Source organism: Pelodiscus sinensis, chromosome 16 (assembly GCF_049634645.1).
Source record: "Pelodiscus sinensis isolate JC-2024 chromosome 16, ASM4963464v1, whole genome shotgun sequence".
NCBI classification, from domain to species: Eukaryota; Metazoa; Chordata; order Testudines; family Trionychidae; genus Pelodiscus; species Pelodiscus sinensis.
The window spans coordinates 41,366,147-41,380,338 of NC_134726.1; the positions used below are offsets into that span (position 1 = coordinate 41,366,147).

General features: G+C 42.8%; 1 protein-coding gene across 6 annotated transcripts in view; it reads left to right on the top strand.

Moving 5' to 3' along the window:
* PDPK1 (3-phosphoinositide dependent protein kinase 1) overlaps positions 1-14,192 on the top strand; it is a 152,157-nt gene that overhangs the window by 124,038 nt on the left and 13,927 nt on the right. For all 6 annotated transcript variants that reach the window (XM_075899975.1, XM_075899974.1, XM_075899973.1 and 3 more), the window contains one exon: positions 13,690-13,815. In XM_075899975.1, coding sequence (XP_075756090.1) covers positions 13,690-13,815 — 126 coding nt within the window. The remainder of the gene's footprint in view (positions 1-13,689; positions 13,816-14,192) is intronic.

The window sequence follows — 14,192 nt, forward strand, 5'->3', positions numbered from 1 at the left end:
ACCAGTTTATACATGATACAAAGGCCTCTGCTGAAAGGACTAAATGTTTCTTATGCCTTACAAACTGCCCTTGCAGAACAGGGCTGAGACACTTGAGGGAACAATGTAGGGGAAGCTTTTAATGCAGCAGAGTAGTGTTTACAACTTTGGAAACCAGAGCTCTAACATGGCAATTTTTATAAGCACTAAAACAATTTATCTAGTTAATCTGCTAAAAATTATTAGTACATTGTAGGAACAGTTCTGGAAATCAAAATGCCAGGTACAGGTATGACTCTGATTGTTGCTTTGAAACCTGAACTGCGTCCTTGTTTGTATTAAACACCTTGTTAGCACCTAATAAATCAAAACAATCGTGAAAAGAAACGGAAGTGAACTCCACGAATGTTCCTTTTCTTGTTCTGCTTACAGCAAATAAGATTCACTTGCACCGCATAGCCATGACTTTGTAGTGGAGTTTAGATTCAATAACTCATTTTAAAAGTTGTAGTGTGACCTTTCTCTGAGGACACTTGGTAATCAAGAATTTACCTGAGGAGCCGCCTTGCTCTGCAGGACCATAACTGGCCACTACATCAACCAGCAGTGGAGCCCTGTGTGAGATGCATGTGCTGAAGAAACAGCTTTCTTGGTGACTGGTCTACAGCTCCGAGAAGAGATCCAAATGACTACACATCTTAGTGCCCTTTAAGTAAATGTAAAACCTACTTTAACTCAACCTTCCCTCAACAAGTCATATTTAAAAAACAAAATGAGCCCTAAGAAGAGCAAGAAGATGAGGGGCACTTTGTGTTCACTGTTAGACATTTGCAAGGTGTTGAGATTGGTGACCATGGTAGAAAAAAATCTAGATAAACTTGCACAGATGATTTCTCATGATTCAGTTTTCCAGTTCAAGTGGTAGGGATCGTCTCTGCCACCTAGATCCCGATGATATCTGTTTTGGGCAAATATCTGAGGATACCTACTAGGCTTGATTTGATCCATGTGCCAGACCTATAACCAGCAAATTGAAGAATTTCCCTGGTTTTTATGTACTGTTTAATTATCATCTCTGCAAGAAGACACAAACAAATGTATTGTCTAGTGCAAAATGAGAAACTTTATAAATAATTTTGTCCATATTCTTTCTGTTTAAGCTGTGTCCATCATACAAATTAGCAATAAATATAGTCTGAAATGTAGTTCAACCATGCCTCCTTAGGTAGAGTGACTATACAAAGTCAGAATTTAAGTGTTATCCTCAAAATTATTCACATCATTATATGAATTGTCCTGTAAATTGCATCCTAAATCCTAACTTTGGATGAGCACCTCTCATTAGTATAATCTGAAATAATTACAGGAGGCCCCTGATTTGTGACTGTCCGAGTTCCAACACCCCGCATTTTTGTAAGTGTGGAAGGGGCCAAAAACCCCGACTTACATCCTCGGCCCGCATTTCTGACGGCGCATGGCTTGCAACACTTCCCCAGGAACCAGTCGTGTTGCAAGTCGGGGTGGGGGTGGGGCTTCTGTATGTAATCTGAATAGGCAGCTGCTTATCCTACAGTAGTTTATATCTAGCTCTTTAAATAGTATGCATGTGCTTTCACATGGATCAGGTACTGCAAAAGATATGAAGATAATTCATCCAATGAGTAATTACGAAATGTTACTGAAAATGTTCTGGACTTCAGCATTATTAATTTTTTTTCTATTTCTGGGTCTATTTTTTTTTTTCAGTGATTTAATGGGAACAAGATTGGACCCACAGTATAAGAGTTCTTTTCTTGGTGTTTTGTAAAATTAACCTTTTTAAAACTGACTCATATTCTTATAATACACACAACACACTCTCTCTTGTTTTCTTTTCTTTTAACTTATTTTACATGTTTCCTTGGGACTATTTATTGTGTTGCCAGTGCTGTTCCTTTGTAATAAGAATTTCTCTCTTACTGGATGGGAGGGATGGAAAAGTTAAATATTTACTGACTTAGTGCAATCAGACTTTGATAAAAAAAAAAAATTGGCACTTGCCTTCAGGTCATAATTGTCTTTGTAACCACTTGGAAGAATTACACCTAAAAGAATTTAAAATTATATTACATAGGATTCTGCTCTGGGGAGTAAAAAAACCTGTAGCTTTCATTTTTGCACAATTAAAAATAATTACACTGTTTGAGTAGATGTGAATACACAGGAGCCAGTCTGTTGTTTGTACAGTTCAGATGATAGTTTTATGCTCCGGCATTACAAAGGTGTTTTTGTTTTGTTTTTTGCTCTGATTGGTTATTGCAGCTTGTCAGTATAGGTTCCCCGTATGTCTGTGGCCGGGCCCACCAGGCAGAGTTTCTGCTGATAGTGTCACGGGAAGTGAAAGGGGAGGAGAGACGCTTCCAGAAATGCTGCAGTGAGGTGTGTCATACCAGTGCTTTCACCCTCACACCAATATGCATGGCCTCCTTGCATTTCTGCTACTTTCAGATCATTCTGCTTTCTTCTGGGTGCGCAGCATTTGGTAGTTCTGTGTGTAGTTGTTGTGATTAGCTTTTATTGTGTATTCATGATACTTCATTTCATGTTATAAAAGTTGATCTTGTAAAAATCTGTAAAAACTACTTAACTTTTTATTGATGCAATTTTCTTAGAAAAAATAGGAACAGCTATCATTTTGATTTTTTTCTCCAATGTTGTCAGCCTCTCTTCTGTAATTTCACATATATATAATTTATTTAAGCCAAAAAAGTATGTAAATGTTGAACACTATGACTTCTGTAGAACAGTTTCATTTAAGTGTTCTCAGGGACACTTTTTTATACCATTGATTTGTTCTTAGTCCAACTTGAATTTATCAACCATGAAATAACCAGCTGAGTTTTGACTTCAGAACCTCATATTGCTGATTGATGTACAAACAAGAAAAAATTGAGGCTTACTGGTTATGGTTAACTCATAGGGGCTGTTCCAGCCCCACAGGGCCTGCTGTGGGCAGGAGGCTGCTCCAGCTCTGTCCACCCACCGTTTAATTGGTTAACCACTTAACATCTCTAATACTAGCAGACTTACCCAGCATTGCCTGGGTACGTCATGGCAGTGTGCAGGACTCGGAGAAGGGCCTTGGGGATGGGGAGAGAGGGAGTGCAGGAGGTTGAGGATGGGGTGTTTGTGCAAGCGTGAGAGTTGTGGGGTGAGGAGGGTTTTAGTGTGGGAGGTCCCATCTGGCATGGGCCTTTTCTTTTTCCCCAGCACTCCCCAAATGCCAGGGGCTCTTTTCTAGCCCTCTCACCTCTTCCCCGGCTACAAGGGGCCCTTTTCTTGCCCTCCCCAGGCTACCCCTGGCTTCTAGAGTTGTAAGGGGGGAAAGATTTGGGAGGGTGGGGATGGGTTTGGGGCAGAGGAGCTACTTGCCCAGTGTGGTCATAGGCAAGATGTCAGAGCCCCAGCCCTGCTGACAACTCCCTTGTAGATGTGGCTGCCTCCAGTGGGGAGACTGCAGGATTTCTCCCCCGTGGCCTCGCTGCCCTCACTGGCCATTCTCATATCACATCCCTCCAAACAGCAGCCCCTCCCTTTGCATTTTATGGAAAACAGTCCCTTTCCCAGGGCTTCCAGTTGCCCTTGCCATGCAGTGGATGAGTTCCTGGCTCCACCGCAGATGGTGAAATTTGTGAATGCTGAGAGCTGAGGTCCCCATGGCTCCTGTACTCGCCCCAGCTCCTGGCCCCCCAGTGAATTCCCCACTGCTCCCAGCAGCTGCAGGGAACTCACTGTGGAGGCTGGGAGCTGGTGTGTGTTTCTCTGTGGCTCGTGACCCCGATGTCCCTCTTTCCCTCCCCCCCCGCCCCCGGCTGGGAGACATTTGCAAATGTACATGGCTGTCAATAGTGATTTTGTGAATTGCAAGGGTCTCCTGTAATTAAAGCAATACACCTCTCTGAAACCTAGCTATACCCATGTAAAATAGTGATAGAGATGTAGCCGTGTTAGTCTGGTGTAGCTGAAACAAAAAACAGGACAATGTAGCACTTGAAAGACTAACAAGATGGTTTATTAGATGATGAGCTTTCGTGGGCCAGACCCACTTCCTCAGATCAAATAGTGGAAGAAAATAGTCACAACCATATATACCAAAGGATACAATTTTTAAAAAGTGAACATATATGAAAAGGACAAATCAATTTCAGAACAGAAGAGGGATGGGGAGGGGAGGACCCATCGTCTCCTAGAGACAACCACCTAACCTCAAGATGATTCTTACCAATAACCACAGGACATACCACACTAATACCAACCCTGGTACCTTCCCTTGCAACAAACCCCGTTGCCAGCTTTGTCCATATATTCACTCGGCTGATACCATTATTGGACCTAACCAAATGAGTTATAAGATCAAGAACACATATTCCTGCGCATCCAGAAATATAATTTATGCTATCATGTGCCGAAAGTGTCCGTCTGCTATGTACATTGGGCAAATGTCTCAGACACTTCGCCAAAGAATTAATGCCCACAAAACAGATATCAGACAGGATCATAAAGAAAAAAGTTTCTTGCCATTTTAACCAGAAAGGACATTGTCTCAACGACTTAATTACCTGCATCCTTTTAAGACTACACTTGAAAGAGAATCCTCTGAACTGTCATTCATGCTTAAATTTGACACTTTACACCTAAGTTTGAATAAAGACGCTAATTATCTTAACCATTACAAAGATAGCTTCCCCAATTATCACGTCACCATATCATTAGCGCAGACATTTACCTCCCCTTCCCCCCCATCTCCCTTCTGTTCTGAAATTGATTTGTTCTTTTCATATGTGTTCACTTTTTTTAAATTGTATCCTTTGGTATATATGGTTGTAACTATTTTCTTCCACTATTTGATCTGAGGAAGTGGGTCTGGCCCACAAAAGCTCATCACCTAATAAACCATCTTGTTAATCTTTAAAGTGCTACATAGTCCTGTTTTTTGTTTCATACCCATGTAAACTTACTTTTGTCAATATAGCTTATAGCTGTAAATTGGCTATATCCATTTTTTGAATTATTTAGCAGCAGAGAAACTGTAGACTAGGTCTTAAAATGCATTTGGAATTCTGAGTCGGCATTCAGATGGGAATAAGATGTGTTTATCTTGAAAATAAGAGGACTTATTAAAGTGAAGGACTAATACATTTACCATACACAGTTCTGTATATTCATAGATGTTTAAAGCCAGAGAGGACCAATATGATATCTAGTCTGATTCAGTAACACAGACCATAAACTTATTCATTAGAAAAATGGAGACAGAAGCCCAGCAGCAGAGTGGGGGCTATCCTGTTTATTGTGTCGAGTGTAACATGTATGATTACCTGCCCTGTGGGCGGGTGGCGTATGTGTGCACCCGTTGCAAGGAGCTCCTGACCCTCAGAGACTGAGTTTGGGCTTTGGAGGCCAGGGTGGCTGAACTGTAGGAGCTAAGGGAGGTAGAGAGCTATGCTGATGAGACTTTCCGGGACACTGTAGTACTGTCCCACCTCCAGTCTGAGAGCCCCAGTGCTCTTAAGGAGGATGAAAGTCTCAAGGGAAAAGAGCATTCAATGGGAGCAGAGGGAAACCATTCCGTAGTTGGGACCCTCCTCCCAGAGGATGTTGCGGTATCCTCTTGCACTGAGGATACCTCTGAGGGGGAGGGAATGCCAGTTAGGAAGAGGCAGGTGTTAGTAGTGGGTGATTCAATCGTCAGAAACATAGATAGTTGGGTTTGTGATGACCGGGAGAACCGTCGGGTCACTTGCCTGCCTGGTGCGAAGGTTGCGGATCTCTCAAGGCATCTAGACAGACCTATGTGTAGTGCTGGGGAGGAGCCGGTGGTCGTGGTATATGTAGGTACCAATGACATAGGGAAGGGTAGGAGAGATGTCCTGGAGGCCAAATTTAGGCTGCTAGGAAAGAGACTGAAATCCAGGACCTCTATGGTGGCATTCTCGGAAATGCTTCCAGTTCCACGCGCAGGGCCAGGTAGGCAGGCAGAGCTTCAGAGTCTTAATGCGTGGATGAGACGATGGTGTAGGGAAGAGGGGTTTAGATTTATTAGGAACTGGGGACACTTTTGGGAGAGGGGGAGCCTATACAGGAAGGATGGGCTCCACCTAAACATTAAAAAGGCCGTAGAGCAGTTTTTAAACTAAGAGATGGGGGAAAGCCGATTGGTGCGGAGATGCACGTAAATCGGAGGGAGACTTCTCTTAGAGGAGAATCCATTGATAGAGATTCTCTAAGCTGTAGTCAGAAAGAGAGGAGGGGAGAGGACAAACCATGGGCCAGAGCAGACAAACAACCGCATACAAAGGAATCCAATGCATCAGGGAAGGGCACAAATAACCAGTGGCAAATTTTTAAAGTGCTTGTACACAAATGCTAGGAGTCTGACTAATAAGATGGGTGAACTAGAGTACCTCGTATTAAATGAGGAGATTGACATAATAGGCATCACTGAAACCTGCTGGAATGAGGAAAATCTGTGGGACACAATTATACCGGGATATAAAATATATCGAAAGGATAGAGCAGGCCGGGTGGGTGGCGGAGTGGCACTGTATGTGAAAGATAATGTAAAATCAAATGAAATAAAAATATTAAGTGAATCAACATGTTCAATAGAATCGCTATGGATAGTAATTCCTTGCTCCAATAATAAGAAATTAGCAGTAGGGATATATGACCGACCACCTGACCAGGACAGCGATACTGACATTGAAATGCTAAGGGAGATTAGAGAGGCTACCAAAATAAAGAACTCTATAATAATGGGGGATTTTAATTACCTCCCTATTGACTGGATACATGCCACCTCAGGAAGAGAAGCAGAGATAAAATTTCTCAATGTCTTAAATGACTGCTTCTTGGAGCAACTGGTGCAGGAACCCACAAGGGGAGAGGCAATTCTCGATTTAGTCCTGAGTGGAGCGCAGGATCAGGTCCAGGATATAACCGTTACAGGTCCACTTGGGAATAGTGACCATAATATAATAACATTCAACATTCCTGTGGTGGGAAGAACACCTCAGCAGTCCAGCACCCTGGCATTTAATTTCAAAAAGGGGAATTACACAAAAATGAGGAGGTTAGTTAAACAGAAATTAAAAGGCACAGAGACTAGAGCCAAATCCCTGAAAGCTGCATGGAATCTTTTTAAAGACACCATAATATAGAGGCCCAACTTAAATGTATACTCCAAATTAAAAAACATAGCAAGAGACCTAAAAAAGAGTCTCCGTGGCTTAACCACCATGGAAAAGAAGCAGTGAGGGACAAAAAGGTATCTTTTAAGAAGTAGAAGTCCAATCCTAGTGAGATAAATAGAAAAGAACATAAACACTGTCAAATCAAGTGTAAAAATGTAATAAGAAAAGCGAAAAAAGATTTTGAGGAACAGCTAGCCAAAAACTCAAAAAGAAATAACAAAATGTTTTTTAAGTACATTAGAAGCAGGAAGCCTGCTGAAAAACCTGTGGGTCCCCTAGACAATTGAGCTATAAAAGGAGCAATCAAGGACGATAAAGCCATTGCCGAGAAACTAAATGATTTCTTTGCTTCAGTCTTCACAGCTGAGGACGTTGGGGAGATTCCTGAATCTGCACCGTCCTTTGTGGGTGATGAATCTGAGGAACTGTCCCGGATAGAAGTGTCATTAGAGGAGGTTTTGGAACAAATAGAAAAACTTAATGTTAACAAATCTCCTGGACCGGATGGCATTCATCCAAGGGTTCTAAAAGAACTCAAATGGGAAATTGCTGAGCTATTATCTGTGGTTTGTAACCTATCCTTTAAATTGGCTTCCGTACCTAATGACTGGAAGGTAGCCAACGTGACACCAATATTTAAAAAGGGCTCTAGAGGCGATCCTGGCAATTACAGACCGGTAAGTCTAACTTCAGTACTGGGCAAATTAGTAGAAATAATAGTAAAGAATAAAATTGTGAAGCATGTAGAAGAACATAATTTGTTGGACAAAAGTCAACATGGTTTCTGTAAAGGGAAATCCTGTCTTACTAATCTGTTAAGAGTTCTTTGAAGGGGTTAACAAACATGCGGACAAGAGGGATCCAGTAGATATAGTATACCTGGATTTTCAGAAAGCCTTTGACAAGGTCCCTCCCCAAAGGCTCTTGTGTAAATTACATGGCCATGGGATAAGAGGGAAGGTCCTTTCTTGGATTGAGAACTGGTTAAAAGACAGGAAACAAAGGGTAGGAATAAATGGTAAATTTTCAGATTGGAGAGGGGTAACTAGTGGTGTACCCCAAGGGTCAGTCCTGGGACCAATCCTTTTCAACTTATTCATAAATGATCTGGAGAAAGGGTGAGGTAGTAAAGCAGTGAGGTAGTAAAGTTTGCAGATGATACCAAACTGTTTAGGATAGTCAGGACAGAAGCAGACTGCGAGGGACTCCAAGAAGATCTCACCAAACTGAGTGATTGGGCAACAAAACGGCAATTGAAATTTAATGTGGATAAGTGTAAAGTAATGCACATCAGGAAAAATAACCCCAACTATATGTACAGTATGATGGGGGCTAATTTGGCTATGACAAATCAGGAAAGAGATCTTGGAGTTATCGTGGACAGTTATCTGAGAACTTCCCCGCAGTGTGCAGCGGCGGTCAAAAAGGCAAATAGGATGCTAAGAATTATTAGGAAAGGGATAGAAAATAAGACCCAGAATATCTTACTGCCCCTGTATAAAACTATGGTATGCCCACATCTTGAATACTGTGTACAGGTGTGGTCTCCTCACCTCAAAAAAGATATTTTGGCCTTGGAAAGGGTTCAGAAAAGGGCAACTAAAATGATTAGGGGTTTGGAACGGGTCCCATATGAGGAGAGGTTAAAGAGACTGGGACTTTTCAGTTTAGAAAAGAGGAGACTGAGGGGGGATATGATAGAGATCTATAAAATCATGAGTGGTGTGGAGAGGGCCGATAAAGAAAAGTTATTTATTAGTTCCCTAAATAGAAGAACTAGAGGACACCAAATGAAATTAATGGGGAGCAGGTTTAAAACTAATAAAAGAAAGTTCTTCTTCACACAGCATGTAGTCAACCTGTGGAACTCCTTGCCAGAGGAGACTGTGAAGGCTAGGACTATAATAGAGTTTAAAGAGAAGGTAGATAATTTCGTGGAGGTTAGGTCCATAAAAGGCTATTAGCCAGGGGATAAAATGGTGTCCTTGGCCTCTGTCAGAGGCTGGAGAGGGATGGCAGGAGACAAATCGCTTGATCATTGTCTTCAGTCCACCCTCTCTGGGGCACCTGGTGCTGGCCACTGTCGGTAGACAGGATACTGGGCTAGATGGACCTTTGGTCTGACCCAGTACGGCCATTCTTATGTTCTTATAAAATTTCACCCCCTAATGAGTATCCCTGCAGCAAGTCCAACAAATTGATATTGAGCTACAGCTTATCTTTGAGACCCATCCAACCTTGATTTAAAGACATTGTGATGAGAAATTTACCAGGTCCCTTAGTAACCTTAACCAGTGGTTAATCAAAAACAAACTACAGATTGAACCTCTCTGGTCCCCGGAACACTCTGGCAACATCTGTGGTCCAGGGGTAAGGGGAGAGGAGGCGGGTGGCACACAGCGACACACCCTTGCACAAGGTTCACAACAGTGCCCAGGTTTCTAATGACCACATTGGCGGGGCCACCGAGGGCAGGTCCGGATCGTTTCCCTTTTGAAGGCAAGGGATACCAGTGCAAGGACATGGATGTTAGTAGGGTGGGAGAGGTGGGATTCCAGTGCAAAAGTGCAGATGTTAGCTGGGGAGGGGGACATCCAGCACAAGGACGTGGGATATCAGGGTGAGGACTCAATTTCATGTCTTTTGTAGGATCCTGGTCTCTGCCTGGGCTCCTGGACACAGGGGAAGATGCTGTTAATGCGCATGGCCTGCATTGCCAGCGCCAAGCATTCAAAACTCATAAGTCCTCTCTTCCCCCCTCCCCCCCCCAAGAGTGGCTTCTTGAAATCAGATAAAAAGATCCCCAAGTGTATTTTTATTTGGCATCTGGCATGTGAGGCCTTTGGCTGAACTCAGGGCACGTTTTCTAGCTTTTCTCCACAAACCATGAGCCCTAAAGTTTTTCTTTAAAACAACCCAAAAGGCTGGGATTCTCTTCCAGGCACCAACTAACAAGCATAATATACTCAAAACAATCACAGCTGATAGTGGTGCATGAGACATCAGGTGGTGAAGTTACCATATTGGCTTAAGTCTAAAAATATGGCTGGGGCTTGCCGGGGGACTAACGATCAGGAGGCTTGTGATCACATCAGGAGAGTTGGCATCACTGAAATCTATTCAGTTTCACAAAATGAGTTAATAGTTTCACAGCTTACACCTATGGGCGGTATGGCTCTGCACATGCCTCACCCGGGCCACAGGGACGTGACGGCAGTGGCATGGAGCTAGCAGCAGGAAGCCACTCTAGCCTCACTGCACTTGTGGTGTCCCTGGTAGATTTTAAATCACCAGGGGGTGGCAAGCGGGACTGGGGGACACGTGTGGGGGAGGGAACGTGCAAGCCAGCAGGAGGGGCCAGGAGATGCATAGGGGAATGTGCCGTGAAGCTCCCTCCCCCCACCCCTGCCGAACCCAGCTAGAGACACGTGTCTGCTGGCCTACTAGGAGGATTTGAGGACTGGCACTGTCCTAAGGTACATTGAGTTTGAGACCCCTGGCCTAGAGTCACGAGATTCATCTGACTGAAAAGAGTTTATTAAAGGCTTGTACACCATACCGTCTTGTGAACTGGTCACTAATGTGAATGGAAGACTTTTCTAGCTCGTTCTGAATGGCTGAAAATTCAAGGTTCCCTACATTTTACTGTGTAATTTACTGTCAGTCTCTTAAACATTCTTGATATAAGTAAGGGAAAGATTCACTGTATTCATTGGGGAAAGCTGACGTTCCTGGAAATATAGCTGTTACATTCTCCAGGGATATGTTTTGAAGTAATTTCAAATGATTTGTTTTCTGTAACTTCATTAGCAGTGCCTTATTTTTAGCAGGCTTAGGGCATGTCTGGAATTGCTTTCACTTTCAAAAGAAGATGTGTAAATTCAGTGTGAATTTGCATATCTTCTTCTGATTGCTTTTTCAAAAGAGGTTCTTTTGAAAAAGAAAGTAGCCTTGACATGGTTCTTTCGAGGGGAAAAAAACCCTTTTTTGAAAGAACCTTTCTTCCTAAAAAAAAATGAGGTTTACACGGTTCTTTCGAAAAGGGTTTTTTCCTCAAAAGAACTGCATCTAGACTACTTTCTTTTTTGAAAGAATCTTTCGAAAAAGTGATTGAAAGAAGATATGCAAATTTGTGCCAAATTTGAATATCTTCTTTTGAAAGGGAAAGCAAGTCTAGACATGCCGTTAATTTCTTTCATGCTCTGGTCAGCTGAAAGTCTAACCGCCTGTGCATACTTGAGGTGTGTGAAGGCAGCAGGAGTATGTGGTGGCGGAATGGTAACTGCCAAGCATTCCTGGCAAGTGACAGTTAAAAGAGGGTTCCTTTTGAAGCAGTGGTGAGTCCGTATCCTGTATCTTTGCTATTTAAATATAGGTGACCACCTGCAAACCATGTCCCAGCTACAAGATTTTGTGAGCCTGGGTTTTGTTTGTCTGGGTACTTACGCAGCCCCTTACGCGTGGTATCATAACTCTTGGATAGTTCTGTTCTGGTGTGCCATGTGGGCACAAGGAAGCTTCATTTTTGTACCATTAATTCTGTGTTGGGGCTGCTTTTAGCTCTGCTATCTCCTCTCTCTGCTTGTATGTGCAAATAGCCTAATTCCCAATGCCCTAGCCACATTTGAGCCCAAGAGTCCATTGCTATGTGTCTCAAACTGAAGGTAGAAGCATCTATCAGGTCCTTTTGAAATCTCTGTGGCTCCCCCAAGCAAATGGAAATAAGGTGGTGTTTGTATTTAGAATAGCTTTTTGGCTATTTCAAATGATGGTGAACAAGAAAGCTGAAATTCTGTTCCTGGACGTGTACCAGGAGCACTTCAGTAATGAATGGGAAATTGATCAGTGGTACTTTTATAGCTAAATTACTTCTGGCATATTAGGACTGAAAATAGATACTGCAAACTGGGAACAGAGACATCTATGTCCATAGGCACCAACTTCCAAAATTATTAGGGGGTACTGTACCCCATCTCTGCCCCCTCCCCAATTCCACTCCTTTCAAAAGGCCCCACTAGGGATGTAAGCAACTGGTCACTGAGTCAACTACTCAATAAGCATATGCTTATCAGATAGTCGAGTAGTTGCTTTTCTCCCCCCTCCGCTCCCACTGTCTCTATCAGAGAGAGGCAGCAAGGGGGGAAGAGAACAGAAGCTGGTGCAAGGGGGAGCCAGCTTAAAAGCACTATCTCTCGGGGGGGCAGAGGTGAAGCGGGGGACAAGGTGTGGCTCTAAATAGCTCCTGGCTGGGGACCTAACCCATTGTGGTTCTGCAGTTCTCCCCTCCCCTTATTGACTAGTCAATGGAAATTCCATTGACTGCTTGATTAGCTGATTACCTGCAATTTAATATCCCTAGCCCCCATGCTCTCTCCACCTCTTCCTGTCCAGTTCTATCACCTCCTCCCCCAATGTTGTGGAACAGCTGATCATGGTAGGCAGGAGGGACAGCGAGGTACTGATTCACACAGCCCGCTGGCTGGAAGGAGAGGGTAGAGCTGAAAGTGGACTGCCGGTAGATGCTTTTTCTCTGTGGAGCACCCATGGAGTCTACACCTGTATTTGGCAGTTTGACTGGATTTGGTGAAATGTATGACTGCATGGTATGGCTACAGCAGGTCTGTGCACCAGACAGCTTTGCTGCTCTTGTCTATCAACAGTAGCTGCTTAATGGCCCCACATGTCAATTTGTCTGTAATTTAGAAATATACTTTATAAAAACAACTCCTGCATCTGATTTGATTTGGCCACTGGTTAAGGGTTGCTGAGTAAATATTTTCACCTTTGATGGTTGCCTAGACTACACTTTGAGGTAAATTGCCCTTGTTCAATTTTAAGGCTTCTAGCAATTTGTAAATAAACAGCATTTCTTATCAAGCATGTAATTTCCACTTGTAATACTACATTATCCAACTTCCCTGTAACAATGCATATAGATTTGGAAAGTTGGTTCTAGAATCTCACCATTTTGTTTGTCTTGTTTTTCAGTCAAATGCTAACATTTGCCTCCTGCTCTAAATATCTATGTACATTCCCAGTCAAAGAATAGAGTCATGCTATGAGCAAAATAGCACATCACACTCTGGGCAAAGGGCTCTCTGCATGCAGCTCCTTGCTTGTCTACGTTCCACCCAAACTGGCACCCCACATGCAAAGTTTTTAAACTAACTTTTGGAGGAAAGATGGGAGGGTTGTCCGAAGTGCAATGGGAACAGGCAGTTTTTCCCCATTGACTGCGTCTGTAAGATTTTTACCTAGGGTACTATTGGTAATACCATCCTTATGCTGGTCCACTCAGACTTTTAAATGGAACAGCTACATTAATCCTGACATCATAAGTTGGCATCTATTTGCATTAACATGCGAGCTCATGCTCCAAAGACAGCCAACACCTTCAGGAGTATTAAAACCAAAGCTGAGGAAAAGTGATGCCAAGTTTTGTGCAGAAATATCCCTAAGCCTTTCTCTTCTCTTTCAGTTGGTCAGTATTGGTTCTTCCTATAACTATGGAAATGAAGATCAGGCTGAATTTCTATGTGTTGTCTCGAAAGAGCTGCATAATACCCCCTATGGTACAACTAGCGAGCCCAGTGAAAAAGCAAAGGTAAGTTACTGGGCACGGGAGGGAGGAAGTGAAAGATGTCAGCCAAAGCAATTAATAGCAATAATAACAATAACAACTAGATAGTCTTCCTAAGATTGAAGGAAGGTGTAATTTACTTGCCATCTCTCCTCAAGGTTGGTAATGGTTCCCTTTTTATTGAGCAAGATAATATAAACTGTACCAGTTCAAGTAACACTTATTGTCATGACTCTCGCATATTACAAAACAAGAACTTTAAAAGTAGGACATAGAATTCTCCATGCGTCTCCTTTTGAAATATGCATATTTGGGTTATCGGACAATAGGTAGACTTTGATTCTTCTGCCAGTACAAATGATGGATGTGTTCCATGCTTATCTGAGTCAGGGTACAGACGT